The sequence below is a fragment of the Phocoena phocoena genome, chromosome 1 (assembly GCF_963924675.1).
Source record: "Phocoena phocoena chromosome 1, mPhoPho1.1, whole genome shotgun sequence".
Classification (NCBI taxonomy): domain Eukaryota; kingdom Metazoa; phylum Chordata; class Mammalia; order Artiodactyla; family Phocoenidae; genus Phocoena; species Phocoena phocoena.
In genome coordinates this window covers 150535007-150555383 of record NC_089219.1, presented here as the reverse complement: position 1 = coordinate 150555383, position 20377 = coordinate 150535007, and the positions used below count along the sequence as shown (strand labels likewise).

General features: G+C 41.4%; 1 protein-coding gene across 1 annotated transcript; it reads left to right on the top strand.

Annotated features, from left to right (window-relative positions):
• Positions 1-860: 860 nt before the first annotated feature.
• On the top strand, positions 861-20375 carry C4BPB (complement component 4 binding protein beta). Its single transcript, XM_065871264.1, has 7 exons — positions 861-918; positions 1481-1651; positions 3394-3570; positions 7582-7675; positions 9574-9697; positions 10680-10842; positions 20272-20375. Exons 1-7 carry the CDS (start codon positions 861-863, stop codon positions 20373-20375), a joined length of 891 nt encoding a protein of 296 aa, XP_065727336.1.
• The last annotated feature ends 2 nt before the right edge of the window (positions 20376-20377 follow it).

The window sequence follows — 20377 nt, the reverse complement described above, 5'->3', positions numbered from 1 at the left end:
ATCATGAGTAAGAAGCTATGGGAACCCAAAAGCAATTTTACATTCTTCATTCCCTAGACCAAAGCATTCCCCTCATCTCTCTCTTAGCTCATTTGGTTGACTCTGGACTCAGGTCAAATCCTGCACAGAAGACCACGGAATGGGAAGCCTGGTGCGGAGCTGGCAAATGAGGACATTGTGTTGCTGCAGGACTTTGGAGTCCTTCTCAAGGTTGGAATCCACCAGGACCAGCTCCTTTCTGGGAAGCCACATGGTCTGGAAGGTTGGAGACAGGTAAGGCTAGTTGACTTCCTTGCGCTTTTAGACTTCAATGCTGCTTACAGTCTTAGGATACCTGGTATTTAAGAAAGGGGGAGGAGGTAGCACCCAGAGTTGGGTTTTACTTGGGAAAGCACAAGGAATGCACACCTCCCCGCCTCTACCCACAATGCTGGAGAGAGTTGCAGAAGGTGGACTGTAAACACTGGCAAATATCGACAGATGTGAAGGTCATGGCAAGACCATTTGGCCCAAATCTGTTGAGGAAGGATCAGCCCGCAGTTCAAAGGGACTGGTCAACTGGATTTGCATAAGCAACACTTGGGCTATTTCTGAAACTGAGTTTTAAAACTGGCAACTCTTTTTTATCACCCCTTTGGGTTTTTGCAAAATCCCTCCTTGTACCAACTTCCTTACAGCTACTCTTATTTCCTGTTGTAGAATTTTTTTTTCCTTCCAGGGAAGAGAAATCAAGACAACCCCTTCTCTAGGAAGGAGGTGGTTGGTCTGATCTCAAGTGTTGTGAGAAGACCTATTTTGATCTAAACCAGGATCCTAGGCTGGCTTATTTCCAACCCGGGTCAAATAATTTTGATCGCAAGATGTTTTTCTGGTTTATGTGCTGTCTTGTGGATATGTGGCTGATTTCTGCCTCAGATGGTACGTATGCTTTTCTAAACCTCAGTTTGTAAGGCATGTGATATCAGTTTGTGGATTATTAGGCATTCTATCTGGGGTTTTAATGAAACTGAAGTTTATAAAATATATTTCCTTCATTGAAAAATCTCAAATTACTTGGCCTAATGCTCTGAACTCAATAGGGACATAGTAAATATTTAACGATTTTGCTCTATGAAGTGGGTCATTGTCTGCTACTTTCCCTTTCTGTTCTGGGAACAAAATATGTACCAATTTCAAAATCTTGAGAGGTCTTATTTATGATAAACTTCAGGACCACTATTTGGAAAGGGGATTGTTTTTTTTAGGAGTGGATAACTTATGGCTGAACTTGAGTAAAACTCCTGTTATTCTTTTGAAAACAAAACTTTGGGAGTCCTTGGGCGGGAAGGGATGTGGATGTACATGGACATGGAAGAGTACAAGGAATCAGAATTAATAATCGAGCCAAAATACACTTGGATGGGGAATCTAGTAAGTGCTTCCTCAGGGCATGTGATACGTCAAACGAATCTGTTTTTTTTTTTTTTTTCCCCTCCAACAGAGATCTGTCCAGAACTTCCCCCAGTGGACAATAGCATATTTGTTGCAAAGGAGGGGGAAGGACAAATTCTGGGGACTTACTTATGTAAGAATGGCTACCACCTGGTAGGAGAGAAAACCCTTTTTTGTAATGCATCTAAGGGATGGAATGCCTCTGCTCCAGAGTGCCGCTGTAAGTTTGATCTTTCTGCTACTTTGTTCACCTTGTCATCCCTCTGTATTCTTTCATATCGTACCTCCAGTAGGCCATGGTAAGACTTTATAAGAAAAAAAATTCTCAACTTCTAGTAATACATTTTTAAAGCACTCTAGTTGTGGAACTTCTCTTAGTAGGTACATAATCAGCTCTTAGTATTAATTTAGTTGAATTAGTAGACGCAATCATCCCTACAAGAAGGAAAGGATTTCTTCTACATATTAAAACTACTTTTTGGGGGGGCTGTAATTTGTTTAATATCATATTGCTTTAAAATTTTTAAGTTATGAAAAATTTTAAATATATACAAAAGACAGAAGTGTAAAATGAATTCATATGTATGATCAACATGACTTTTTAAATCTACAATTCTGCTTTGCATTATTATTATTCTGAAGTAAATATATCTTATTTCATTTCATCCATCATACAATTTTTTTTTTTTTTTTGCGGCACGCAGGCCTCTCACTGTTGTGGCCTCTCCTGTTGCGGAGCACAGGCTCCGGACGCGAAGGCTCAGCGGCCATGGCTCACAGGCCCAGCCGCTCTGCAGCATGTGGGATCGTCCCAGACTGGGGCATGAACCCGTGTCCCCTGCATTGGCAGGAGGACTCTCAACCACTGCGCCACCAGGGAAGCCCCCTAATTTTTTTTTTTTTTATAAATTTATTTTATTTACTTTATTTTTGGCTGCGTTGGGTCTTCGTTGCTGCACGTGGGCTTTCTCTAGTTGTGGTGAGTGGGGGCTGCTCTTCGTTGTAGTGTGCAGGCTTCTATTGTGGAGCACAGGCTCTAGGCGCACGGGCTTCAGTAGTTGTGGCATGTGGACTCAGTAGTTGTGGCATGTGGGCTCAGTAATTGTGGCTCGTGGCTCTGGAGCACAGGCTCAGTACTTGTGGCGCATGGGCTAAGTTGCTCCACAGCGCGTGGAATCTTCCTGGACCAGGGCTCGAACCCGTGTCCCCTGCATTGACAGGTGGATTCCTAACCACTGCACCACCAGGGAAGCCCCATCATATAATTTTTGAAATGGGAAAATTTATGTTCTCAATTTACAAATGTGATAACTGAAATCTAAGTGATTTGTTCAGGTACATAAAACTCATTTGTGGTGTCTGTAGAGATGGAGAATAATTAGTCCACATTCTCTTTATTAATACTGTTTTTAGGAATAGCTGGATTAGTTCTCCTTTAAACCTAGAGTGTAAAGTTCTCCTTTATACCTTAAAGCACACCTGTATATTTATCCTTTATTCATACAACCAAATTCACATCCCTTTGTATTCTCCTGTTTTTCTACCTGGGCAGAACAAAAGAAAACAAAGTAAAAAATGATGACTAATGTGTGTATTTGACAGGATGAAAGGGAAGGAAACATTTGCCTCAAACATGGGCTCAAGAATTTTGAGCAATGCTTAACATAAGAGAATGATGAACATGCTATTGGTAATTTCCGGTTACATGCTTAATTTTAGTAAGTTCAAATGTCAGTTGTCACTCTTGTGCACGATCAGGACATTTTCTACCACAGTTAAGGGCAACCCAGTCTTTTCTCATTCTGCACTGATATGGTTTCGTACCATGTACCAGTCCATATTAAAAGGCGCAGTTTTACTTTCTCATTTTCAATTTTCTTGATGAAGCCTGAGGAGGTCTAGCCTTTGCTGCGCTAGGTTTCCGCATAGCCCTTTCAGATCTCTGCCTGTTTTCTTCTTCAGTGGGCCACTGTCCTGACCCTTTGCTGGTGAATGGTGAGTTTAGTTCCTTGGAGCCTGTGAACGTGAATGACACTGTCACGTTTAAGTGCAATGAGCATTACGTCCTCAAGGGCAGCAATTGGAGCCGGTGCCTAGAGAACCACACCTGGGTGCCTCCCTTTCCTGTCTGCAAAAGCAGTAAGTATAAGAGAAAAAAAGTGTAAATCCCAAAGATACTGATCGGCAGTAAAAGTCTAGCCATTCACCACATGCCCACAACACTGTCCTCTTTTATGTATCTGGGAAGGGTTTAGGATCTAGCAGGCAGCCAAGAAAGAGCCAAGCTCAACACAAGCAATGCATTCTAATGAAATGATCAGCACCCAAACAATAAACAACACCCGCCCCCACCCGCCTTCCCCCCCCCGCCGCCCCAAGTAGGATTCCTGTACTACTAGATCTAACACAGGGTAGTTTGGGACATCAGACTATATTTTTTTTAAATTTCAAGATTATGTGATAACTTTTTTTTTTGAAAGATAAACAAGAACAGGGGGAAAAAGACCATAACTCATCATTGCAAAATTATATAGAATAAGAGTTGAAAATACCTCCTTTTATCACTATAGTTCATAGCTCTCAGAGGTAATTAGTTGGATGTGTTTAATGACTTTTTCTTATGTTTACACAGATATTTTATTTTATTTTATTTTATTTATTTATTTTTTTAAAATATTTATTTATTTATTTGGCTGAGCTGGGTCTTAGTTGCAGCATGCGGGATCTTCATTGTGGCATGCTAACTCTTAGTTGTGGCATGTGGGATCTAGTTCCCTGACCAGGGATTGAACCTGGGGCCCCTGCACTGGGAGCGTGGAGTCTTAGCCACTGGACCAGCAGGGAAGTCCCTACACAGATATTTTAAATAAATGCACACACACACATACCAACACACATATATACCTACAAAGATGGGACTTTGCTATACATATTTTTTAAATACCTTCTTTTTTCATATAACAATATACATGGAAATCTTTTTCAGATTGGTATGTATAGCTCTACCTCCTGCTTTTTAACTACATGTGGATATGCCATGATTTATTCCATATCTCTCATATTGATGAACATTTATTATACTTCCATATTTTTGCTATTACAAACAATGATGAAATGAATGTTATTGTATATATATATGTCTATACACATACATCTTTATGCTACTATTTCTATAAGATAGAGTCCTAGAATGATTGGTGAGTCATAGGATATCATTATTTGCAAAATACACCTGAAAAATCCAAGAAATTCTACTAAAAACTTCATTCTTGGATACAAAATAAATATTGAAAAATCAACAGTTTTCACTTTCTAGTAATAGTTATCAGATGGATATTGAAATGTAAAAATAATTCCATTCATGACACCTATAGGAAAATTTACCAAAGGACATAAAATAAGACATGACTAAAAGAAAAGATCCTGGATGGGCAGACTTGGTATTACAATGCACTCCTAACCAGAATTTTAAATTAAAAAATAGGAAACAAAATATTAATTTTAAAATCTCATTTGGAATGGTACACATCCAACATTGCAAATTTATTTATTTCAATACTTTATTTTTTTAGAGCAGTTTTAGGTTTCTAATAAAATTGAGAGAAAGATACAGAGATTCCCCCTCTTGCCCCTGTTCCCACGTAGGCACAGCCTCCCCCCTGCCCCCCCCATTATCAACGTCACTCACAAGAGTGGTACATTTGTTACAATTGATAGGCTTACACTGACACATCATTATCACTCAAAGTCCACAGTTTACCTAAGAGTTCACTCTTGGTGGTGTACATTCAATGGATTTGGACCAATGTATAATGACATACGTACCTCGTTATAATCTCATACAGAGTATTCTCACACCCTAAAAATCCTCTGTGCTCTGTTATTTATCACTTTACTTCCCCCACCCCTCTCAACCATTGATCTTTTATTGTTTCCATAGTTTTGCCTTTTCCAGAATGTCATACAATTAGAATCATACATTGTGTGGCCTTTTCAGTTTGTCTACTTTCACATAGTAACATGCATTTACGGTTTCTCCATGTCTTTTCATGGCTTGATAGCTCATTTCTTTTTAGTGCTGAATAATGTTTCATTTCTGGATGTACCACAGTTTACTTATCCATTCACTTTCTGAAGGACATCTTGGTTGCTTCCAGGTTTTGACAATTATGAATAAAACTGCTAAAAATATCCATGTGAAGGTTTTTTTTCTATGATGTAAGTTTTCACCTTCTTTGGGAGTTAGATCATGTGGTCAGAGTATATTTAGTTTTGTGAGAAACCACCAAACTGTCTTCCAAAGGGGCTCTACCATTTTGAATTCCCACCAGCAATGTATCAATACTGTTGTTCCAAAACCTTCCCAGCATTTGGTGTTGTCAGTGTTCCAGAGACTGACCATTCTAATAGATGTGTAATAGTATATCACTGTTGTTTTAATTTGCATTTTGCTGATGACATATGATGTAGAGCATCTTTTCATATGCCATCTGTATATCTTTGGTGAGGTGTCCATTTGGGACACTGGAGTTCCTTAATCAACTCATTGAAATTCTTTTTCCTTTCTTCTACACAACTTTTGAACTCAGGTTTTGATCTTTTAAAAGTTATTTATTAACTGCTCAAGTAATACATCTGTTGTGGAAAAATACAGAAAATAAAAGAAGAAAACATTTAATTACCTACAAACCTACCACCAAGAGATAACAGAGTACTTTGGTATATAATTTTCAGACTTTTTTTTTCTGTTCATATATGTTGGTATGTGCCTGTGTTTTACAAAAATAGTATTGTATTATACATGCTCTTTTATGCTTTGCTGTTTTAGTTATCTATTTGTTTTGAAGACTTTGTGTTTCAGTAAATACATAATTATTCTTAATTTAGCTGTTAATCTTTTTTTTTTTTTTTTTTGCGGTACGCAGGCCTGTCACTGCTGTGGCCTCTCCCGTTGCGGAGCACAGGCTCCGGACGCGCAGGCTCAGCAGCCATGGCTCACGGGCCCAGCTGCTCCGCGGCATGTGGGATCTTCCCGGACCGGGGCATGAACCCATGTCACCTGCATCGACAGGTGGACTCTCAACCACTGAGCCACCAGAGAAGCCCAGCTGTTAATCTTGATCAACAAGTTTAGACTCATATAACCTCAGAGCTGAAAGGGACCTTAGGGATAATATTATTTAGCCTGCTCATCTTATAGATTAAGAAGGAAGCTGAGGACTTCGCTGGTGGTGCAATGGTTAAGAATCCACCCACCAGTGCAGGGGACACGGGTTCGAGCCCTGGTCCAGGAAGATCCCACATGCCGCGGAGCAACTAAGCCCGTGCGCCACAACAACGGAGCCTGCGCTCTAAAGCCCGAGAGCCACAACTATTGAGCCCATGTGCTACAACAACTGAAGTCCGCGGGCCTAGAGCCCGTGCTCCACCACAACAGAAGCCACTGCAGTGAGAAGCCTGCGCACCGCAGTGAAGAGTAGCCCCCGCTCGCCGCAACTAGAAAAAGCCTGCGTGCGGCAGCGAAGACCCAATGCAGCCAAAAAAAAAAATTAATTGATTAATTAATTAATTTAAAAAGAAGGAAGCTGAGAAAGGTAAAATGGCTTCTTTCATGCCATGTGGTCAGTGGAAGAGCCAAAACCAAAACTCACAACATCTAGTACCTTGTCCGACTCTCTTTCCATAATTTTACAGACTCATCCTCTTTCCTCACAGCTCTGTTCTCCGTTTTTTGCTGAATCTCTCATATGGAACAACTGTCACACAGGGGTAGTCAACCTCCATTTGAGCTCACACTATTTACTGTTTCAGGAGTTACTTCTTCCATCTCTACCTATAGCCTAATTTTTCCCTTCTTGTACACTGACAATTAGCATCTCTACAACTTAACCTTCCTTTCCTCAAGTTCCTGCCAATCACAAGGTACTCTCACATCACTAATGACTCATAGAATGAGCCAGGGGAGGGAGTCTTTCTCATGGATAAATATGATTTGACCAGAAGGAAATGAATGGAGAACATGTCCCAGATCCCACATGGGCTTGTGAAGGTGGCAGGTGCTGGACTACACAGTTGCACTTAGGGGCCTGGCGTTGTTAATTGAGCATTACAGGACTTCACAGCTGCCATTCTTATACTCCTGTCTCTCAGGAGACTGTGGCCCTCCTGAGAATCCAACTCATGGCTATTTTGAAGGAATAGATTTCAACTCGGGATCTACCATTACTTATTACTGTGAAGCGAGGTAAGTGTATTGCAGCCTTTTAAATATGAGAACTTGCCCATTGACTAGTAGCCTTGTTTTGGAAAAGACCCAGTCTATCTCAGCCTAGTCCCCTGATTACCTAGCACATTCCGATATATATTTTTTTGAATTGATTTTTAAACATTTAAAAAAATTAATTAATTTATTTTTGGCTGCATTGCGTCTTTGTTGCTGTGCGTGGGCTTTCTCTAGTTGCAGAGAGCGGGGGTTACTCTTTATTGCAGTGCGTGGGCTTCTCATTGCGGTGGCTTCTCTTGTTGCTGAGCCCAGGCTCTAGGCCTGCGGGCTTCAGTAGTTGTGGCACGTGGGCTCAGTAGTTGTGGCTCGCAGGCTCTAGAGTGCAAGCACGGTAGTTGTGGCTCATGGGCTTCGTTGCTCTGCAGCATGTGGGATCTTCTCGGGCCAGGGCTCGAACCCGTGTCCCCTGCATTGGCAGGTGGATTCTTAACTACTGTGACACCAGGGAAGTCCTACACATTCTGATTTTGAGAGCTGCTTTAGCCCATTGCCAGCTCTCCACAAGCCCTAGAAGACAGACTGATCCTCCTATTTATCCTAATAGAAGTATCACTCTTTTTTCTCTTAGCTAAGACAAGATAAAATATTTAAAATGTATGTTTTTCTGGGGCTTCCCTGGTGGTGCAGTGGTTAAGAATCCACCTGCCAATAAAGGGGACACGGGTTCGAGCCCTGGCCCAGGAAGATCCCACGTGCCGTGGAGCAACTAAGCTTGTGCACTACAACTACTGAGCCTGCGCTCTAGAATTTGTGTGCCACAACTACTGAGCCCATGTGCCACAACTACCAAAGCCCACGCGTCTAGAGCCTGTGCTCTGCAACGAGAGAAGCCACTGCAATGAGAAGCCCGCACACCACAACGAAGAGTAGCCCCCGCTCGCCACCACCAGAGAAAGCCCACGCACAGCAAAAGACCCAATGCAGCCACCCCCCCAAAAAAAGTATGTTTTTCTAAACAGTCTCAGAACAAAAAACTCAAAAAAAACCCCACCACAGAATATATGGAAGTACAGAAATAGAATTATTTAGAGTAGAGATTCTTAGGACATAGTAATTAAAGTCTAACCTTAACTTAGACTGTCTGGTCACCTGCTTACAGATCTCCTAACCTTTTCTTTTCCTGGCCTCAATCTTATTAACTCAGAGTCATGTGACCTCACTGGCATTTCAATCTCATTATTTACCTCCAATGCACTTTGCCATCAACTCTCATATTTTTCTGATTAAGAGCTGAGGCTCCTTTTAAGCAGTTCCCCAAGATTTATTTGAAGGCTGTCTCTAGCTTTCTACTCCTTTTTAGAGCATAGATGACAGATGCTATTTTTTTTTTTTTGGCGGTACGGGGGCCTCTCACTGTTGTGGCCTCTCCCGTTGCGGAGCACAGGCTCCGGAAGCGCAGGCTCAGCGGCCATGGCCCACGGGCCCAGCCGCTCCGTGGCATGTGGGATCTTCCTGGACCAGGGCACGAACCTGTGTCCCCTGCATCGGCAGGTGGACTCTCAACCACTGCGCCACCAAGGAAGCCTGACAGATGCCTTTTTAAAGTACTGAACAATGAAGAGGTTCCTTCCTCACCCTTCCCACCCAAAAACTGTGTGTGTAAAAACACATATTTAGAATTTTTCACTCCTCCATGTCTTACAGTCTGACTCATCACTTGGGTCCTCTCCACCCCCAGGAGAATGGTTTTACTTTATGACTGCTTTGTGATATTGAGATAACTTAAGCATGCATTAGGGTTCTGGGGCAGAAAAGTAGATTCTATTACAGTGTGAAATACTGTTACATAAAACCAGCTTTAGTTGCCCAGTTCAAGAAGTGGAAGTGTAAACGTTGTTGCCATTCTTACTTGCGTCCAGGTACTACCTGGTGGGCACACAGCAGCGACAGTGCATTGATGGGGAGTGGAGCAGTACCCTTCCGGTCTGTGAGTTGATCCGAGAAGCTCCCAAACCAGCTGAGTTGGAGTTGGAGAAGGCAGCGGTAAGAGTGGACTCTTTTCTGTCTTATTCACAGCTGTGCCTCCAGGGCCTGGTGTCGCTGTTGGCATATGCTCAGTAAATAGCTGTTCAATTTGGAATGTCTTTGAATGGATTGGTCTTGGCCTGATTGTAGAGTGGGGCCTATAAACTAGTAACTCATGTTTTTGTATATGAATTCCCATTCTCCACCATTGTTAATACCTCATGAGGCCCTTTTGGTAGGGGTTGTTGTCTCATGTGCTTTAAAGAGCAAGGTAGGGCTTCCCTGGTGGTGCAGTGGTTGAGAGTCCGCCTGCCGATGCAGGGGACACGGGTTCATGCCCCGGTCTGGGAAGATCCCACATGCCGCGGAGCGGCTGGGCCCGTGAGCCATGGCTGCTGAGCCTGCACGTCCGGAGCTTGTGCTCCACAACGGGAGAGGCCACAACAGTGAGAGGCCCGCGTACCGCAAAAATAAATAAATAAATAAAATATATAAAGAGCAAGGTACATAAACTTATGTCTTAGACTTGGAAGTATTGCTGCAAAAAGTCTCTAAAATTTTTCTAGACTTCCAAAAAAAAAATCACAAAAATGCTGAACAGATCCATTTTCATTGAGACTCCTCTCTTAGTCTATATTTATTACTGAGGTGACAAGTAGATTTAAGCCACTAAATTTTATTTTCAGAAAATAATAAAGTACCCCAGGGGCAGGCAGTGATAACTTCCCCCAAGACACACCAAGTTGCAAGTTTTTATGCATATCTCTATACCCCAGGGAGAAGAGAGGGACACTTGGCAGCATCCTGAAAAGGGCCCTAGGCAGCCCCCAACCAACCTGCAAATTTAAATGATTCATCATGTTGAAGACCCAGATCCGTACTGAAGCTAGCCTTGTTCTGAGCCCCCATTTGGGCACCTAAACACTACTCATTACCTTCCGAGTGTAGAGCTGAGTCTCAGTTCTTAAACTGTTAACTTCAAAAAATGTTCTTTCTTCAGCTTGCCTTTCAGGAGAGTAAGGAACTTTGCAAATCCATAGAGAACTTTACACAAAGATTAAAGAAAAGTGGCTTAACGATGGAGAAAGTAAAATATTCTCTGGAAATAAGGAAAGCTGAGTTGAAGACAAAAATGTTGCCCCGACATTGTCTGAGCAGACTGGGTAATAGAAATACTCCTATGAATAAAATTTCCTCTTGGCTCTGAAATTGGTTTCAGATTTTTCTTTCTTTGGGCCAAAATGCAACTTCATAGTAACCAGCTGCAGTTGCATGACACATGGGGTGTGTCTGTGTGTGTGTGTGTGTGCGCGCGTGTGTGTTGGATGTAGAATGACCAAGTGTGGTGATTGTCTAAGACTAGAATTAGAAACGCATTAAAATGGGGAGGGAAAGGTTTAATTTCCTGTCTGAAAGAGAATGGGAAGCTCAGATCACAGCTAAGGTACATGCCTTATTTTTTTTCTCTTTTCGTTTCTTGGCGGTGCCGCACGGGTTTGAGGAATCTTAGTTCCCCAATCAGGGATTGAACCTGGGCCCTCGGCTGTGAAAGCGTGGAGTACTAACCAGTGGACTGCCAGGGAATTACTGTTTCATTTTTTAATATGAGATGCAAGTTATTAACAAAAATTAACCCCCAATTAACCAAAACTTATGAGGCAAAAATTAATGTCTCATTTTGGGAAAGCAGGCTCAGAACAGCTATAGCCTTAAAATGACTTATGGAGACAAAAGTAGAGTTAGAACCCAAACTCTCACCTGGATCTCCCAGACATCCTGTTTATAAAACCAGGTTTCCAAACCTTCTGTGGTAATATTGCTCACTGCCTTTTGGATGAAACTTAGCCCTCAATTTGAGATGTTGCAACACATATGAATATATTTTCTTATTCTTTTTTCAGTTTGAGATGTTGCAACACATATGAATATATTTTCTATTTTTTTTTTTTTTTGCGGTACGCAGGCCTCTCACTGTTGTGGCCTCTCCCGTTGCAGAGCACAGGCTCCAGATGCGCAGGCTCAGCGGCCATGGCTCACGGGCCCAGCCGCTCCGCGGCATGTGAGATCCTCCCGGACCGGGGCATGAACCCGCATCCCCTGCATCGGCAGGCGGACTCTCAACCACTGCGCCACCAGGGAAGCCCTGAATATATTTTCTTATTCTTTTATCAGAGGGCGAAAGTAATATGAATCCTTAGGTTTTCTTGTCAAGATTTTATACTGATCTGGTATGACAAGCTTCTCCCATCTCTGACTCTGACCTCTACTCCAAACGCATAGGAACACTTGGTAAGATACAAACAAAATACAGAAAAGAGCCTGAAATAATGGAAAATCTCTAGGGGAAGTTATGAGGGAGAACAAGAAACAGCCTCTCGGGTAGCCTACAGTCTGTTAATAGACACATATATACATATCATTAATTCAGTGTGTTTAGAATGAAACACACCCCTCTCATGAAAACTGCTATGGGCGCTTGCATGGGAGGAGGCTGACTTCTGTCTTAAGAGGAGGACGAGGCAGGAAAATGGTCAAGGTAGACGGCACAGTTTTGTGGCCTCTCCCCTTGTGGAGCACAAGCTCCGGACGCGCAGGCTCAGCGGCCATGGCTCATGGGCCCAGCCGCTCCGCGGCATGTGGGATCTTCCCAGACCGGGGCACGAACCCGTGTCCCCTGCATCGGCAGGCGGACTCTCAACCACTGCGCCACCAGGGAAGCCCAAACGGCATGGGTTTTTGGGTCCTTGAAAGTGATTATGATTTAGAGACAAAGATTAGGGAGAAGGATGTTCCAAGTGGAAAGAAGATCTGAGAAATGTAGTAAAAAGTCATAAGCTTTTTTTTTAATTGAAGTAGAGTTGATTCACAATATTATATTAATTTCAGGTGTACAACATGGTGATTCAATTGTTAATAGATTATATTCCATTTAAAGTTACAAAAAAATAATGGCTATATTTCCATGCTCTGTACAATATATCCTTATTGCTTAACTATTTTATACATAGTATTTTGTACTTCTTAATCTACTACCCCTATCTTGCCTCTTCCTGCTTCCGTCTCCCCACTGGTAGCCACGAGTTTGTTCTCTATATCTGTGAGTCTGTTTCTGTTTTGTTATATTCATTAATTTATTTTATTTTTTTAGGTTCCACATACAAGGGATAACATAGAGTATTTTTCTTTCTCTGCCTGACTTATTTCACTAAGCATAATACCCTATAGGTCCAACCACATTGTTGCAAATGAGAGTCATAAGCTTTTTAACCAAGTAAATGGTTACTCCTACTCCTACGATTAATCTAAATTGACCAAAATTTCATTCATAGTGATAGAGTGGTATGGACATATATACACTACCAAACGTAAAATAGATAGCTAGTGGGAAGCAGCCGCATAGCACAGGGAGATCCGCTGGGGGGTTTGTGACCACCTAGAGGGGTGGGTTAGGGAGGGTGGAAGGGAGGGAGACGCAAGAGGGAAGAGATATGGGAACATATATATGTATAACTGATTCACTTTGTTATAAAGCAGAAACTAACACACCATTGTAAAGAAATTATACTCCAATAAAGATGTTAAAAAAAGGCCAGTTTATGGAGGCTTTTAAAGGGCAAGTTAGAGAATTTAAGCTTTATTTCGTAGGCAGTGAGTAGAGATGGAAAACTTTCAAGCAAGGAAGAGATAAGGACAGAACATAGATTTCTCTCACCACAGTATGTAGGTCAGGTGTAGTAGGAAAAGAACTGAGACAGAGAAACCAATGAAAGGTCTATAGCAATAGATCCACCCGAGAGACAATGATGACCTGAACTGCTTTGATGACATTAGAAATAGAAGAGAGACAGCAGATTTGAGAGACATTGCAAGATCAAAACAACTTGTTAACTGATTGAACATTGGAGGATGAGGGAGATGAAGTGTTTAAAGGTGAGGCTGAAATTCCATTCCAGGAAGCCTGGATTAATCTTGGGGTCAGAAGGTAAAGTTTCTGGGCAGGAAATGAGAAGTTCTCCTTTGTTGAGTATAAAGGTGCAATGAAAAATGTAAGTCTGCGTTTAGGAGAGTAATGAGAGATAAAGATGTAGTTATGGGGTAGCCCTCTTATAGGGAACAGTTAAAGCCATGAGAACAGGTAAGATAGATGTAAAGAGAAACATTTTTAAAAGGAAGGACTTGGGATTTATCTATATTTAGGGTTGAAAAGTAGAAAGACAGGTAATAACAATGAAAAAAGAGCAGTTAGTAAGATAGGAAAATCAGGAATGTTTAGGGTAATGGGAGCCAAAGAAGAGAGTTTCAGAAAAGAGATGATCTGCAGCATTAGAGGCTGCCGAGAAGTCGTAAGTGATGAGTTAAAGAAATTTTGGATTTGGAGACAAGGGCGCAGCTCACAGAGGTGTGTCAGTAAAGGTGGGAGGAAGCCAGACTGAAGACCACAATGGGAGAGGTAGGGAGTGATTATAGAGAAAAAGTAGGCAGGAAACATAGGAGATTCTTTTGAGCAGTTCAACATCTCACAGCAGAAGAAAACTTGAATTTGAGGTTTTGGCAAGACTGAGGGAACATTTCCGGATGGAAGATACATTGAAAATAAGGAAGGAAAGAAAAGAAACCTTTTCTGAAACAGGAGTGAATAGGGAAGACAATCTGAGGCAGATAGAAGCTAACGTGGAATGATTTCTTAGTAAAGTAGGAGGCAAGATCATCTGCTGAGAGTAAGACAATTTGGTGACCTGGAGAGAAAAATTTGGAACAGTTACTATGGCAAGTAAAGAAAAGGATTCCAGCTGATTGAGAAATGGTATTTGAAGACCCAGCTTTAAAGGTTATATTTCCTCCAACTTTATTCTCAAGACTGCATAGTTTTGTATCCTCTTTTATACTCATTCTTGTCAAATCAAAAATCAGCAAATCAGCCTCACCTTTGTGACTTGGTCCATGCTTAAACGCTTCTCTCTCTCTCTTTTTTTTTTGGCCCTGCCACATGGCTTGCAGGGTCTTAGTTCTCCGACCGGAGCTCAAACCTGGGCCCAGCAGTGAAAGCACCAAATCCTAACCTCTGGACCACCAGGGAATTCCTGGTCTATGTTCTCTTTACCTCTAGTATCTTTCTCATTTTCATCTAATAATTTCCACTTTTCATTCAAAGCCCTGCTCAAATCTCCTATCTTTCGTCAAATCTTCTGCTGTGGTTCAATTCCTTTTCTGAAAACTTTATAGGACTTTTGGTGTTTATTACAGAAAAGGTGAAGTGGTCAGGAAGGATTGCTCTTTAGTAGCAGTCCCCTGGGCATACAAACCTTAATCCTGAGGATTAAGAGCTTAATTGGATAATGTCAGGGTTTGTGGTCCTTCTTAGGACCACATGTGATAACAAACATGGCTGGCCCTTTGTTGCATCCTTCTGAGGACCACTCAGTGATAGACCAACTTCTGGAGGTCATGTATTTCTGGAGTACTGATCATGTGCCAGGCAACTCAGCACCCTCTGTACTTTCTTGGAGTGGGCTGGAGACCAGTACAGGGGAAGGTCATCTGTCCCTGAACCCAAAGAAAGCCTGCTGGACCTAGAATCACAGAAAGTGGATCATTTTTGTGGACCTAGTCTGTATCCTGCAGTATCTAAGGTTTCCAGGCTGTCTGGTTTGCATCTTGTATAACCCTCTTTTGTTTATAAAAAGAAAAAAAAGAATTCTGGCATCAAATTTATATTACCTTTCCACTTAGGGGAAATGGTTGGCAGAGGAGAAAGTAAACAATTGTGACATGTTATCAAGAAAGAGGGCTAGTGAAGAGGAAGGTGATTAGATAAACACGGTTGCTTTACTTATGCTGTTAATCATTCACTGAGCCAGTAGGGAGTCTCTGCCTATCCATTTCTATTTGGCCATCCCTGAACAGCCAACCACATGGCTGGAATTCAGGGACTTTTTGGTGGAGCAATTACTAGCCAGCTTCAGGGTGTTCTGGTAAACTCTTACCTGGGGATGAACTAAGCCTATTACAGAACAAAGCAGTTTTCCTCACTTACAAACTACCCAAGGCACGATGACAGAGTCTTCTTCCTCGGCTACCTGCAGGTCAGTGGAGTATCCAGGGCACCTTGGGGGAAAGGCTGGTAGTTTGGCCCTTTAAGGAATACAAGATTAGAAGGATAATGCAGAGACCAAACTTGGGGGTGTTTTCAATAGAAATCTTTTCAGGGATACTGCATTAGGGGACAGTGTGACTTGGAAAGTACTTTTAACCCTTACTGAGCCTCAGTTTTCTATTATAAATAGGGGAATAATAATGCATAGTAATAAAATACACTGAAGCAAAAAAGAAGTAAGAAGTTACTCTTATTATTGCATCTAAAAGTTGAGTGTGTTTGTTAATCCTTTACTACCTCTCCACGTAGGGCAGCTGAGGCAGGATGTAAGCCAGGTGTCCCAACAGGAGTCACAGGAGACCTGGTTTTCAGAGTCTACATTCTGAAAATTGGTGCAATTTCCTTTAGAGATTTTATTAACCCCTCTACATCTCCTCCACCACTGATAGCAAAGACCTTTAGATTTAATCATAAGGAGGATATTGGTCAGCCTCCAGTTAGTTTCTGAAGCTAGAAGCCTTTATTGTCCTCATCTCCTTTCTCTTCCTCACTTTTTGAATCTGGCAATGTTGATTAACTTCACTTCTTGAAATTCCCTTCTCCCTTGGTTGGGCAAGACGTAGTACTTCTCTGGTTTTAGTTTTAATTCTTCAACCACACTTCTCTTTGCTGACTCCTGTTCTGTCCCCAAATGTAGTACTAAAGGAGAATACAAAGTAGAGTGCCCAGAAGAGGAAGAAGCATCAAAGAAGTTTTGTATTAAGCGTAGAGATACATTTGAATATAATATGGGTACAGAAGGAAGGAGCTGATAGAGAGATAAAGAAATTCTAGGAAAGAAGAGAATTTTGTGGAAGCAAGTTCTTTCTGGAGTCTGAAAGTTATGTGATTGAGAGTTCAGGTGTAAGTCAGGAGACACTCCACCTGAGATTGGAGAAAAATTAATTCTTTCCAGAGGTATCTGAATTTTTAAAAAGGGAATTTAGATAAAATAAATACATTGACTTAAAAAGTAATCTCTAATGGGAGGAGAAATTTGGAGGCTGAGGATTTTCCCTGAGCCTCTCAAATTGTACTGCCTTGGCAAGTGCCAATGGCATTTTTCATAAGAGACCCTCCATGGTGACTATAGTTCTTGAGCCGGTTTCATTTCTATATGAATTTAAAAGGTGATGATGTCATTGAAATAAGAGGGCATTTGCTAGGGAGGTCTTAGATTTTCAGTGGGCAATTACAGAATTCTAGGGTTTGTAGGGAATAGAAAGATAATCCAAGTTTAATGTCATCATTTTAAGGATGAGAAACTGAGATCTGAGGAGCTGATGTAGCTTCTTCAAGATCACAGAAATTGACTGGTATTGCTGGGACTCAGATTCAGGTCTCCTCAGCTCACAAGTCCTAGGCTCCATCTCCATTCTCTGGTTTGCTGAGTCCTGTGCTGGCTCTGCTGAGGGACCACAGTGGGTCATGATGATGAACTGTAAATGCTACACCTGGCCCACTGAGCCACTGCACATCCTGAGAACTAGTAAGGGAAGTTGAATCACTGAATCATCTCTTCAAAATTTATAAAGCACTTCCTACATATTATTTCATTTGGTCCTCAGTAGGTATTTAGTCATTCTCACTCTGAAGGTAAAACAAAATTAAATTTCATTTATTCATTCTCACTCTGAAGATAAAACAAAATTAAATTTCATTTATTTCACATTTATTGGATAACTACTATTATGCCAGTTAATATTGGGTTAGAAAGTGGAAGGCTGAATAAACACCTTCTTTGTCTCCAAGGGACCTATAATCTAGTACAAGAGGCAAAAGTGAATAGTTACAATACAGTGTGGTGTTACAATGAAGGTATCAGCAAAGTATTAGGGAGGCATAGCAGAGACTTATATTTCCTGAGGAGAGGGTTGGGCAATTCTTCACCAAGGAGGTGGCATTTGATCTGGAAAGTGCATCACGGGGAGGCTGGAGGTAAGAGTATTCACGTACAAGAGACATCATACAGTAATGCTTGAAGGTGTTTAGAAAGTTCCGGGATATGTTTTGGGAAAGGTAAGCACTTGCATGTGGTTGAAGCGCAATGTTTTAGGTGAGCAGAAGTAGAGGGAGAGTTGGGAGAGTTGTGGGGACCTAGAGAATTGGGGACCATGGATATTTTTAAGTAAATTGGTTTTTAGGAATATAACTGCATCAACATGGAAGGTGGCTTACAGTTGTTGAAGGCTTTTGCTGTGGTGGAGGGTAGGGTGAAGGGAACTAGGAGAACATAAACCAGGACTATGGAAGTGGGTATAAGAGAGAATGACAGATTCTAGTGTTGCTACAGCCAATGGGACAAGACTTGGTGACTCTGAATATGGAAAGGTGGCAAGCGAGAGGAGGCTAGGATGACTCAGGTTTCTAGTCTGGGAGATTGGATGATGATTATTACCTTAGCTGAGACAGAAAGCAAAGGTGAAGCAGTGTGTTGAAAGGAAGATAGTGTGTTTAGTTTGGGATATGTTGGATTCAAGGTGACTGGGAGATACAAATGAAGCAGTTGGAAATACTGAGCTGAACCTTGAGTCGTATTATAACAAATTTTGAAAAAGAGTTTTTGTTTTGGTTTGGTTTTTGCTTAAATAAGAAATCTAAGAAGTGGTTGCCAGGAACTGGGGGGTGGGAGAAACATGGAGAGGTTGGTAAAAGGATATAAGTTTTCAGCTATAAGATGAAGAAGATTTGAGGATTTAATGTTAAACATGGTGATAACACTGTATTGTACAATTGAAATTTGCTAAGAGAGTAGAACTTAAATGTTATTTCCAGAATAAAAAAAGAAGATATGCTTCTATGTGGAATCTAAAACAAACAAACAACAACAACAAAAAAACCCAAAACAAATTTATAGAAAGAGACTTGTTGTTACCAGAGGTGGAGGGTGGGGGTGAGGTGGGGGGAGGAATTGGAAGAATGTGGTCAAAAGGTACAAACTTCCAGTTATGAGATAAATAAGTGCTAGGCATGCAATGTACAACATGATGACTACAGCTAACACTGCTGCATGATATATAGGAAAGTTGTTGAGAATTAATCATGAGTTCTCATCACAAGGAAAAATCTCTCCTTTTTATTTTCTTTGTTTTCTTTTTTTAAATTTTAAGTGTTACTACATTAAAATATATATATATATTTATTTATTTATTTGACTGCATCGGGTCTTAGTTGCTGCACGGGGGATCTTTGTCTTAGTTGCTGCACGGGGCATCTTTGTTGTGCAGTGTGGGCTCAGTAGTTGCAGCACGTGGGCTCTCTAGCTGTGGTGCTCTGGCTCCGGGTGGTTGCCCCAGGGCATGTGGGATCTTAGTTCCCCAACCAGGGCGCGAACCCACATCCCCTGCATTGGAAGGAAAAGTCTTAAATGCTGGACCACCAGGGAAGTACTCTTTGTTTTCTTTTTATTGTATCTATATGAGAAGATGGACGTTTGCTGGACCTATTACGGTAATCATTTCTTAATATGTGTAAATCAAATCTTCATGCTGTACAACTTAAACTTATGCAATGATGTATGCCAATTATTTTTCAATGAAACTGTGGGGAAAAGATAAATATGTGATGTGATGGATGTGTTAATTAATTAGATGGGGGAGCGGGGGAAATCCTTTTATAATGTATACGCTTGTCAAATCACCATGATGTACACTTTAAGTATCTTACAATTTAAGTATGTCTCAATAAAGCTGAAATTAAAAAAAAAAAAAAAAGAAATCCAACAGTCAAAAGTTTTAATTTACATTCAGGATTTCAAGTGAAGAAGAAAGTGTAACAATTTATTTTTGGATTTGCAAAGAAAACGCACAAGTATTTATAACTTTCAAAAACAGAATAGTTAATTTAAATATTATCCAAGACAAAAAATAATTTGCTAAGATAACCAGTCAGAATTATAGACTTTTCCAGGGTTGAAGACTATGCTCAAGTGGCAGAGAAACAATCTCCTTTGTTAGATATAACATTTGCAGGTCAATTTTATGATGTAGATATCTGCTTTTCTGCAGCTTCAGGGGAAGAGAAAATAATTCCTTCTTATTTTGCTGAGATTTCTTTCACCGACTTTTAGAAGTCATGAGGCTCAGCACAGGAATTTTCTAATTACCAACAAGAGTAAAGGAGGCAGGCCTGAATGGCTCAAAATTGACATGTGGTAAGTAATAGGGCAGAGTAAGATTTTTTTTTTTTTTTTTTTTTTTTTTTTTGGCGGTACGCGGGCCTCTCACTGTTGTGGCCTCTCCCGTTGCGGAGCACAGGCTACGGAAGCGCAGGCTCAGCGGCCATGGCTCACGGGCCCAGCCGCTCCGCGGCACGTGGGATCTTCCCGGATCGGGGCACGAACCCGTGTCCCCTGCATCGCCAGGCGGACTCTCAACCACTGCGCCACCAGGGAAGCCCCAGAGTAAGATTTTTTATTAACAATTGAGTTTATGGAGCATGTATGTTTCTGCACTTACAGGAGACAACGGGGCCCAGAGGTCTGTGAGTGATTCATGGATGATGGTCAAAGTCATGGGGTGGATGAGTTCCTTCCAGGAAGACATCCTGGTGAGGGAAGAATAAGC

Bases quoted from the DNA above. Each gene is read 5' to 3' on its own strand.
- C4BPB (XM_065871264.1), top strand. From the start codon at position 861: ATGTTTTTCTGGTTTATGTGCTGTCTTGTGGATATGTGGCTGATTTCT. The intron at 3,571-7,581 runs GTAAGTATAAGA...CCTGTCTCTCAG, and splicing joins CTTTCCTGTCTGCAAAAGCA to GAGACTGTGGCCCTCCTGAG. The intron at 7,676-9,573 runs GTAAGTGTATTG...ACTTGCGTCCAG, and splicing joins ACTTATTACTGTGAAGCGAG to GTACTACCTGGTGGGCACAC.